Genomic DNA, 12,217 nt, shown 5'->3' with positions numbered 1-12,217 from the left:
AAACAGGGATGGTAATGAGATTTGATTCGACAAAATGAGTTGGTTACGTGGATTTGGTGAATCAGAGCACGAGAATATCTCGTGTTGTCTCTCTCCTTCCCCGTGTATAACTGAATAATGGCGTGTGATCGGAGAGAGTTTCACTCAATCTTTGGCGTGATAGTAACATGTTTGGAAAGTTTCAGCTGCCACAGACGCATGAGAGAGAAGAATAAGAGATTATTTCCTTAACAGGGCATGCGAGAATAATATCAAGTAATGGAGGATTCTGTGATGTTATTACGATTTGTTCTTGGTGTTGTCGAGTATTTATAGCATGCTGGTATGTTTTAGAGAGGAGGATGGAGAGTTGGGGGAAGAGAATAGAGAGCTATAAAGAAGATATTAGACGAGTTGCAGAGAATATTTTTCTGCTGCTGTAGAACACGAAGAACAGACTGCCAAAGACAGTCGTTTTCCAACAGTGACAATGATGCTTACCCGTGGGTCGTATACCTACAGTGGTTGCGACACATAGTGACAGTAGTAGAAGCTTCAGCGTCAGTAACAGTTTATTGTTGTATCTGTAACAATTATAACTGTTACAAACGCCATGTTTTATACCTTTTCTCCTTGTAAACACCTTTTTGAGCAATGAAAAATTCCTTTGAGTGTGTTTTCACCATGCGGAGCTAGACCCCATCACTGGGACAACGGAGGAAGCAACTTTTCATGATAGTGGTAAATGAATTAATTCTTTTATTGACTTTTTGCATAGATTTAATTGCTTTATGATTTCTATTAATTACTTGTTATTTTGTTAGATGCCGCATGCTTAGTTTTAATTACTTCAGATGCGTCATGCTTTTAACTTACAAATAATATTTTACGAAATCTATTTTTGGCAAAGAACTAGAGTCACAACTTCTTTTGTTTGAGCTATATTGTCTAGAAGTAATGACTGAACCACAACAATATGAAAAGTAGTGGAATCCCGCGTCTCAGCGTCTCTTCATCCTGTGACAGATTTTGTATATATATTTTTCCTTATTTTCTTTATTAAGTCTTAAAAAAAATTCTCAACAAATCTGAGTGAACGAATTATCTTACTACAACATCATTGAAAAATACCATCAATTTTTGGCGCCGCCGACGCGGATTTGTTTATAAATTTGTTTTTAGGTTTTTTTTTTATTTGTTCCTTTTTACACCTTTTGGTATTTCTTGTTTGCTTTCAGATTTGGAAATGATCTAAATAAAAGGGGAGAAAGTGCTGAAAACAAAAGCGAAGCCAAAGAAGAACAGAAAGGAGGAATCCAAAAGGAGTGAAGAAGAAAATTTTTGTATATAGATATTCTATTTTATTTTTTTTTAGAAACTATAATTAAGGTTTTTTATTTTTGTAATCTTTTATTTTTGGACATTTTTTTATTTTCGTACATTGAACTTTGGGACTTTATTTTTTTTAAACCCTACGGAAGGGTAGTTTTAAATATAAACTGTTCGCAGAGAAGGACTCGGATTTCATCACCGTTTCCTTCTTTCCCGCCTTAGGAACACGTAACCTACGCAAACCTAAGCCTTAAAATTTGGACTAGAACGAGACCGATAGGGTAACGACCTTAATAGGAAAGTCATTCGAAAAATATTGGTTACTCTTTTAAGCATACTTCTAAGTTCATGATGGTTTCTGTGAGTTGAATGCGTGACTGCGCTGCATTGTAATGCGGTGAGGCCTTGGGTATCAAAGCTCCACGTAGCTTCCCTCGCCTCTATTCAACTTACTTTGACTCGGATTGATTCCAGAGGTGTTTGCTCAAATTGTAACGAATTCCCTTTCGAAGGATTAGAAGCTGGTCTAGAAACAATCTAAGTGGAGCCATCATGCTTTTTGTTTGCTAGATAAAATAGGCTTGTTGTGGTCGAGTCAGCCTTCTTTGTGTTTGTTTAGAATTCCCTTGCAGTTAGGATGTCGAACTGGTATTATAATATCCAATACAATGAGTAGCCGACTGAGCAGCTTAGACATTATCCTTTTTATGACCATAGTATGAATAGTGATTGGGAACGCGAAACCTTTGAAGGTTATGGTCCATACCATTTTGAGCCCAATTATTATCCACATACCCACAGGTCATAGAGCGAAACAATCCTTTTATTTCTCTAAAAGAGTCTCTCAAGAGTTTCAATGAGTCATCACAGAAGTTATTTATGAAAGATACTTATAATATTCTTCTCTCAGAAGAGTCCGTAGAGCGGTCAACTAAGTTATCTCTAGAAGAGACCCTCAATAAATTTACTGAGAATACAAATAGGATTGTGGAAAAACTTGCTCAGGATAGTCTTAATTTCCAGTGTAGTTTTCCCAATACCACCATCGAAAATAAGGATAGTTTTAATTCACATAATCAAGATGACGAGGTTAGAATTGGTAACACTACTTGTTTTGATAAGGTTCGATCATTTTCATGTTATTATAGTGATGATTATGATGAGGATAGTATTGATGAAGAACATTAAATATGTAGGCATAGTGATCAGGAATTTGTTACTCCGATTGAGCTTTATACTGATAGTGTTGTTTCTAGTACAAATCCAAATAATTTTAATAATTATTCACCTATTCAAAAGGATGAGGATTTGACTAGAGATACCACCGTTTTAGACGATGTAGTTCATGATCCTTTAGCCTGCAGTATGTTGGATAATCCATTATTTGATGTGCCTATCAGTTAATCGGAGGAGGTAACTATGATTAAAACCTTAGTTGACAAGACTTTATATGAAACTTTCTCTGATAATCCTTTATATGATTGTGATGATGTTTTAGAGGAAAGAGTCTACCGTGAGAATACTGTTTTAGAATCTATCGATTTAGAAACACCAGTCTTAGAAGATGATAAACTCATAGAAATGAGTGAGGATGAACCCAACTTAGAAGAATCTATTGACCATTTCTAGGAATCTTATGACCTAGAAATTAGGGAAGTTGTGACTAGTCTTTCTAGAGACACAGAAAACTCTAAGTTTTGGGGTGATTATCATTCTCCGTGTGCTTTAACTCTTAGAAAGTACCCTCCTGTAGGAATTGACATTTGTGCCTCAAGCATCTTACAAGATTATCTTCATACACGTTTTCCCGAACCTAATGATGTCCAGAAAGAAGCTCAGTTGTTAGAAACCCATCTTATGGTTGATGTGGTTAACCTAGGCTATGATACCAAGATTGACTTTGTTTTCCCACCAAAAACATTTCTTCCAATTGTGGGAACTTTTGATTTTAAGATGTGTCGGTTATTAAGTTTTGAGACTAAACCTAATCACTTTAGGATATTAGGGTCGACACATTTTCTTAAGGAAGACCACCTCTTTCATTGTGGTCAGCTGTGTGAGTCAAATCTGATTGAGTTAGAGGATCCCCAGTTATTCAGGTTGTTGTTATGTGCTTCTAAGTTCTTAGTTGAGTTTTTCCAGACTCTAATATCTGAACCGGATCTTAGCTTTGAGGAAATCCAACCGATGAAAACCTTTTATTTAGACCCTTTTATAGAGCCTGAACCTAAACCACAACTAGATGTAGTTGTCTTAAGAAAGGGTATGTTCGGTATCTTCTTGGTTTGTTGCAGTTTCCTCTTCTTGTGGGTAACACTTTTTGATCCAGATGACCCATAATTATTTCGGCTACTTCTATACAATTCTACGAGGTGACTAATTCTTCCAATGTCTGGCTGAAGACTTTAAACTTAGAACTTCTTGGGAGGTAACCCATTTTCATGCGACACGGTAATATTCTTCCTTATTTCTTTTCCCTCAAGTGGTAATAGTTTCTCCTTGTTCATGTTTTTAATTTTATCTTTAGAACATTGAGGACAATGTTATATTTAAGTTTGTGGGTAAGGGAGAAACTTCTAGCGTCACATAGTATCCGGTTAGCTAAGTTTACATATTGTTTCTCACCGAAAAGATAGAAATTGGGGTGCTAGAGATAACAATCTTTTGAGACATTAGAGAAAAAGACATTGAGATCCTTGAAATTCAGGAGAGAACTTGTTCCTTTTAAAGGGTAACCGTGATGGACCTAACCATCCATGATGGAAAGGCAAATAGGTCAGAAAATGCCAGAAAGACAAAGCAACCTCACAAAGTAGTCTTAGTTACTGGATTACGACTCTCTCTCAGTAGAAACTTATCATCATCAACAAGCGAAGCGACATTAAAATCTATGAAGAAAGTTGAAGACGTTTAAGGTTTATAAGCAACAATAGAAAAGAATAATTCAAAAAAAAAAAAAGTTGAAGACTTAGTTACAAAAAGTTATAAGAGCAAATGATATAAGTTGTTGAAGTTCATGATACCAAGATATCACAAGTTGCGAAGATCCAAGTTCTAAAGTCCTTTTATCATGGTCATTCAAATTTTTGTCTTGTTATTTTTGGGTTGAAAAAAAAAATTTAAAGAAAAAAATTGAAAAATGAAAAAATCATCGTTACGTTTTGTTCAATAAGGCCATAGGGAAGTAGAAATCTATAAGGAAGTTTCAAGCATGAAATTAAGGAGAAAAGTTAAATTGTCAAGGTTCTACGAGGTTCGAGAGTTTATCATCAACAGTTGAAGCTTCAGCATCAGTAACAGTTTATTGTTGTATCTGTAACAATTATAACTGTTACAAACGCCGTGTTTTATACCTTTTCTCCTTGTAAACACCTTTTTGAGCAATGAAAAATTCCTTTGAGTGTGTTTTCACCATGCGGAGCTAGACCCCATCACTGGGACAACGGAGGAAGCAACTTTTCATGATTGTGGTAAATGAATTAATTCTTTTATTGACTTTTTGCATAGATTTAATTGCTTTATGATTTCTATTGATTACTTGTTATTTTGTTAGATGCCGCATGCTTAGTTTTAATTACTTCAGATGCGTCATGCTTTTAACTTACAAATAATATTTTACGAAATCTATTTTTGGCAAAGAACTAGAGTCACAACTTCTTTTGTTTGAGCTATATTGTCTAGAAGTAATGACTGAACCACAACAATATGAAAAGTAGTGGAATCCTGCGTCTCAGCGTCTCTTCATCCTATGACAAATTTTGTATATATATTTTTCCTTATTTTCTAAGTCTTAAAAAAATTCTCAACAAATCTGAGTGAACGAATCATCTTACTACAATATCATTGAAAAATACCATCAATCCTTCATACCGCTTTTCAATTGATGAAATCTTCTAATTAATTTGTTGAAATTCATCAATTTTGAGTTTATCTTCAAGAAAAGTAACCTATGACGACGACAATTTAGATTTTTCAAGAAGAATCCAGTAATTGTTTGATTACCATAATTAGGTATGAAGATTGAACTTCTATTGAGACGACGAGATCAGGTTTTATGATTTTTTTTCTTCGCTCCGGAGATGTTTCCATAAAAGGAAAATGAAAAAGTGGACACTGAAGTACGCGAACTGGTATTACATTTAGCTGAGGGGTATTTCTTCCCTCGGGAAAATTGGTTTTTGACTGAATCGTTCCGGAAAGGATTAACCCGTACGGAATATGGTTAACTTGGACCTTCTAGTATTAGGCTTGAGATGGCAGGACTAAAGCGTCCAAAGCCCACAAACTTTGGGACTAAACGTCAATTTCTACGGATTACATCCACAATACATTCTAACAACTTTGTATTCATCGGTCAAATAATTGTACCAAATCCACTAATAAAATCATGACTAAAAGAACCTATGCATTTATGACGACAATACAGTATAACTCCTTTAAAGTAATACTCGATAATATAATATTCTCTTTAAAATAATAAAATTTCGTGGTCCCGACTTGGGCCCTTAGTGCTAAAATAATAAATTCGATAAAATCATAAAATAATACATTTTAAAAGTTCCCCTTAATGATTATTAGGTCCCAAATAATATATAAAATAATAATGCTATTAGAAAAATAAAAAATTTATTTCATACATATTAAACTTTTCCAAAATATGATTTAATATTGGTTTCTTTTCTTTAGAACTCAAATCAAGTTGTAGTTCATATCCAATAATAATTCGTAATGTAATCAAAGTACCCGGTGCCACGTTGTTATACAACAACAAGAAGCAATTCTGAAGTGTCATTAATATTTGGAGTGCATGTATTTGTATTGCAATTAGTCAATAATATAATTAATGCTTTAACAAAAATTAGTCGATATTTTACTTAACCTACAAGTATTATTCAACCTCCAAGTTAGGAATTACTTTTTAAAATAATTATATATTATTTAATTATAAAATAATAATTTATTATATTATCGATAATATAATATTTCTTTAAAATAATAATTTTTCTTGGTCCCAAACCTATTATTTTATAGAAGTTATACTGTAACCGGTATGCTTGTCCTCGTCAACTATTATATATTTTGGAAGATGTACATATTCTCCGGTAATGGGATTACAGATATGAATAGGATCATACACTATGCAGTCATGATCGTCAGAGAAACAAACCAGACCATTACATGAACCAACCATCCAGGGCCAAGAGCCAGGCGGGGTAGAATGATTATCAAACTTGGCAAGTTTCTTGTAGGAGTAGCATCCATGCACATCAATATTATCATATTGTTGTCCTCCATGGTAGAGTAGACGATTTTTTCGGGTATACCTCTCTGTCCCGACCAGGAACAGGAGATCTAATTTAGTCTTGCTAAGTAGATCACGCCACGGTTTACACACTAATTTGCGGTAGATGATGGCCTGGTAAGGTAAACGTAATAATATATGGAAGATTATATCTTGAGGTAGTGTCTCAATTTTATTAATTCTACGCACAATTAAACAAGGCTTGCGAATTTTCCTTCGCTTTCTTCTGTATATAGGCGCCTTACGAATTTTCCTAGTGTAGATTCCTCTGTACATTCTTCTTCTTTCTTTTTTTCACTTTTTAAAAAAAAAAAAAAAAAAAAAGACAACGAGAGAAGGCTTACTACGAATCGTATCCTATTCACAACTTATATATACGAATTTCGCGTCTGCAACAGGCAAGTATTTCTAAATTTGGGAGTACCTTAAGAAAAGAACGAAACAACAAAATTTCCTAAAAAACGTTTAATTTCTTAAGGGATCTTTTCTTTTACAGATTTTTGATTTTAATTGCCTCGTGGAGAAAACAGGTGTCAATTGGTTGCATGCCATTGAGCAGGTTTTGCTGGTTTTTGTGTTTGGCATTAGGGATGGCCGGCCACGCAGCGCACCGCAACATAAAAAACTAGGCAAACCTTATGAAGGGATGTGCTGCCGCGTAGCCGCGCATAACTTCATTATAAGTTAGCGGGTCGGCAGCCGTTGGATCCTCTACAATCGTGTTTTTTAACTAAATTAGATTACATTTACAACGGTAAACATCAACTTAGATACAGCCAAATCCTTGAATTTATATTATATTTTTATTAGAACAACGGTAAACAAATCTTACACTGGAACCAGAAGAATTTCATCTTCCAGGTTCCATGACACCTCAAAAAATAAGATTTTGGTGCCATTAAGGCATTAACTTCGATATATATTTTCAAAATAATATAATATCTCGGTTAATTACTACATTAAACAAAAATGATTATATTTGTTAAACAAAATTTGAATCATATAAATGAAAATATTCTCATCTAATTTCATCTTAAACCCTAAAGTAATCCCTTAAGAAATGGCTGCTGCATTTTCTTCAACTTTTCTACTTTGCGCAACAGCAATCCTGTTATGTTTCATCAATCCTTGTGCATCAAGGCCATATAAAACTGATGCAACTTCTGAAGATATCTACAAAATATGTACATTACCCGGTGTTGATGATGTCAACTTTTGTTCTGATTACTTCAATAAGCATCCAGAAACACCTAGAGTCAACATGGAAGGACTTACTCACATGACGATCTTTGATATATTGAACCAAATCCCACAATTTCTTCGTCAGATCGGTGAACGTAAATATAACGAAAAGAACGAAGAAGTGAAAGCGGCTCTAGAACGATGTGAAATAGTTTATCAAGTTAGTTTGGACACATATATTGAAGCAGAAAAGGCTTTGGCTATGAGGATATGGCATGATATTGTTTGGTATGAATGGAAAGTTGAAGATCTCCCTGGAAGATGCAAGACGGAGTTATCCGGTGAAACCTCGAATCCTCCATTTGTTGAGGAAAATGACAATTTGATTAGGCTTCATAAAATTGCTTTGGCTACTTCAAGGACACTTGAATCTGAGAAAAATCAAGAAAAGAAGGAAAAGAAGCACCAATAATAGGCGGTGGTTCCACTTAGATTATATATTGATAGTTTATTTCAAATTTTCAATGTGAATTTTTTTAGTTCACAAATTATAACTACTACGATAACATTTTTAGAATTTTTATTTACGATGTCTGTATTTGATTTGCTTTGCTTTTGGATTTGATCTGATTAGTCTGCAAGTCATTAATTTAAGATTCTCGTATCTTGTTTTGCAACACCTTCTGCCCAAAAATCTTTGAAACCAGCTAGGAATTTTCAACAAAGTCAAATACTGAATACACCTTATGGCAGAAACTTGCAAATACTGGATATTCATGCCATCATCCCTAACCGGCTTCAGAATTCCGTTTTGGTGTCATAAATGGAAACTATCTTCCTCACCATCCAATGGAGAGAACGAGTGTTGAGTATCTTCTTTTCTTCTCCATCCATTACCTGGAACTGTCCCAATTGATTAAAGTTGTGTTGAAAAGATCGTAAAAACCTTGTAGACATCAGCCAATGGATGGTAACCAAATCCTTGGCATCGTACATATGGTGTTGGAATCTCCAGAAGTAGCAGCATTAGCAGTAAACATTGAAGCACAAGGATTAACTAGAAAGAAAACAGCAGAAGATTGCTGCTACAAAAAGGTTGAAAAATACCAGAATAAGAAGCCATTTCGTAAGGTTCAGTTGGGGTTTAGCAAAAATTATTTTGAGTTGAATTTCTGAAATGGAAAAGCTTAGTTTCTGATGTAACAATCAAATACCAATAATAAATACTTGTTCAGTAACAACTTGTATGACAATACAATTTACAGTATCAGGTACTGATGAAAGTATATGATGCCTTGCCTAATTCTACAAGCATTACAGTATAAGAATACATGAATCATGGAGGTGGGATTACTTATCCTTCCTCTGCGAACTCTTAGTTAATTTGTATCTTATGATTGTCAATTCCAAGCCAAATAAATTGAGGGAAAAAGGTAAAATAGTTCAATCACTTTGAGACCAGGTTATGACATGTTTTGAAACCAGGTTATGACATGTTTTGTCACAAGGGTATGGGCAATCAATCGCCTTTACTTTCACACGATCAAAATACCAGTCTCCAACAGATTGTGCGATACCCTGCATTACGGGAAACAGAATTACAGTGAGCCAGCATCCTATGATTCATGTCCTCAAAGTAAACGCATGATTTTAAAAAGGTGTTACTATTATGTTGTTGTATAGTTGTACTATAATATTAACAAAAAAAGTAGCTAGGCTTGGCATATATACCCTGTTTTTGATAAGGGGAGAATCTTCGGCGAACCAAATATCCTGTATCTCACTTTGGCAATGAGCATAACATGAATTTATGAATACTCCATTTTTCTTCTTCCTTGAGAACTGGTCTACAGCAGTGAGCATTTGATGCCTGAAACCTGATTCATAGTAAAAGTACTGCAAGCATTAGCTGAAAGTCATACTTGATTTGATTTTTGAACCATTACATTCAAATGATGTTCAATGTTCTTAAAGGGAAAATAAACTAAGATGCAGCACCTTGAAGGAATTGGATCTGTGATTCACTGCAATTTGCAATATTCAATTTACACTGTTTCCAGAGACCTTTAGGGTCAACTGATGAAGGTGCTAAACTAACTCGGACCTGAAAAGAAAATTATCAAATAAGGTTATAGACGATGATGTCACACAGCATCAGTATACATGTTGGATCTTGGGATAGATGAACTTATTGAGAGGAATCAAGTATATTTACCTGCCATGCATCATAGGCAGCATTCAGTAGAAATAGTGGGGTTGATATGTTGTTAATCAAGTTTTGAGGAAAGAAGCACTGGTAAAATATAAGATAGCAAACGTGAGACATAATGAGAGAACGAGAAGGCCAGTAATATTAAGATCTTCCATACCACGCATTTTACGCATTTACATCAAGTAAAGATTGAAAAGCTTACCGAAGTTGGGTCAGCACACTTTTGAGGCAAGTTCTTTTCCACCCCCTAAGAATTGATACAAGTTCCATAAGCATAAATAGCATATCAAATGAGTAAGTAAGCACATCTATTGACAATATGGTCACTAATTTTTTTGTGCATATGGTGTGAATATTAAACACAAGTACCTGTAAGCTAACCACACCTTCATACATATCTCTTAGAGTTCGACCGCCAGATACATCAATCCTGTTGTACAAGAAAGTCCAGAAGGAAAAGCCTTAGGAAAAAATCAATTTGACTAAAGTTTTTGTGAAGCCAGAAAGTGTTCTAGTAGTTACGCGTCAAGGAAAAATCCAGCATCACTCAGACACTTGATTTTAACAGTTGATGGAAATAACTCCCGAAACTCATCGCAATGCAGAATGGATGCTAAACCCCCAGCAGAGCATCCAGAAAGAAGGGCCTGCAGTGAGTCATAACAATGAGGGTTGAAGACAGTGACAAGGGATATTGTTAAAGTTGAAGGTAAAATAGCAAACCTGGTTGGCGTTAGACATCCCCTTGGACATCAACTCTTCCATCCCCGCTAACCAGATCCGCTGCCCTCGAAAATACAATTGATTGGCCTACAATATCGTAAGCGAAGAAGCTATGTGTTTACAGCTGAACGGAAAGTTGGGAATAAAACTATGACGCTGAAGAATTACAAGCATAAATGAACAATCTGGTTCACACGCAAAAATTGAAATCCTGCCGAAAAGGAGTTTTATCATGCCATTTATCCTTTTCCAAGCGATTATAAAAGTTTATATAGTACAATCGATACTTCATCAACCTCATTTTGGCTATCCCCGGTAAATGATGCACCATCACAGTAACGAAGCTTGACTCTATTCCAATTGAAAAAATCTGCAAATGAAAAACAATCATTGCAGATATCACAAAATAAAAGAAATATAATCGTGCACCTGCAGTAGAAAAAGAGTTTACCAGGATTTTGCTCAGATTTGTTGCTCAAAATTCCTGTAAACGCAATTTTCTTTTCCATAAATTTTGATGAGCCACGACGAGTCGTTTTGCGATAAACACAATTTTTAATGGTATTGCACCAACCTCCTCCCTAGAACCAAAGACATCCATAAAAAGTCTCCAAATCAAGAACCAATAATAAACCAGCACAAACATATTCTACATACGTGTAATAAGTAGAGGCTGAACTAAGATTTATGGATATTGATTTGGTGGCATGTTGTTACGTATGTTTGTTGGACTCACCTCCAATTGGATGAGCCAACTGTTTGCCCCTGACCCAAATCCTCTGTCTAAATGGTAACCAGGAAGAGTTCCATCTAAACAAACTACGAGAGCAAAATCACAAACAACAGATCCTCATCACAAAACATGAAGTCATGGAGATGAAAGAAAGAAATAAAGAGATGTTACCAGCTCCTTTATCGGCAGCTCCTTGAATAAGTGTGAGATCAACCAATTTAGGATCAGATGAATCTGAAGTAGAAGGAAGTCCATCTCCATCAACATGAAAAATAGCTTCTTCTTGTGCAAACTTGAAACCCTCAAAGCCAGCTTCAACCGGCACCCAATTCTTACTAAAATCAACTAAACTAACAAAACCTAGAATCAATGCCCACAAATTTAGGAACCTCATTTTAAAAAATAAAATAAAATAAACTCCTCCTCCTTCACAAATACTTCCCTCCACCGGTGTTTTAAAAAGCGTTATAGCTCGCTCTGTGATTTGGTTTGATAAAGAAAACCATTACTGGACAGTGAAGAAGGAAGGAATTAAGCGGAAAGACACGGAACAAGGAAGGAGGCGGAGATATCTCAAAAAATTAAAAGATAAAATCTTTTCTAGTTGGATCCGATTGATCGAATGAATAATATTAAATAGGGTCATCATTTTCACTTTCTCTTATAGGAAAAAACAACTAGTACCAGTTATCCTTCTATATTTGACCAACCCCTACTTTGGATTTCCATTGATTCTCCGTTTTCACCATTAATT

At 35.0% G+C, this 12,217-nt stretch overlaps 1 protein-coding gene across 1 annotated transcript; it reads right to left on the bottom strand.

The window, feature by feature from the left end:
* Nucleotides 1–9,093: 9,093 nt before the first annotated feature.
* Nucleotides 9,094–11,982, bottom strand: LOC113313502 (pectin acetylesterase 6-like). Its single transcript, XM_026562286.1, has 12 exons — nt 11,635–11,982; nt 11,467–11,549; nt 11,182–11,311; nt 11,027–11,100; nt 10,731–10,817; nt 10,530–10,654; nt 10,377–10,437; nt 10,210–10,254; nt 10,011–10,088; nt 9,794–9,899; nt 9,527–9,672; nt 9,094–9,373 (listed from the first exon to the last, which is right to left on the bottom strand). Exons 1-12 carry the CDS (start codon nt 11,855–11,857, stop codon nt 9,239–9,241), a joined length of 1,293 nt encoding a protein of 430 aa, XP_026418071.1. The 5' UTR covers nt 11,858–11,982; the 3' UTR covers nt 9,094–9,238.
* Nucleotides 11,983–12,217: the final 235 nt, after the last annotated feature.

This window comes from Papaver somniferum, chromosome 9 (assembly GCF_003573695.1).
Source record: "Papaver somniferum cultivar HN1 chromosome 9, ASM357369v1, whole genome shotgun sequence".
Classification (NCBI taxonomy): domain Eukaryota; kingdom Viridiplantae; phylum Streptophyta; class Magnoliopsida; order Ranunculales; family Papaveraceae; genus Papaver; species Papaver somniferum.
This window is presented reverse-complemented; position numbering and strand designations above follow the sequence as displayed.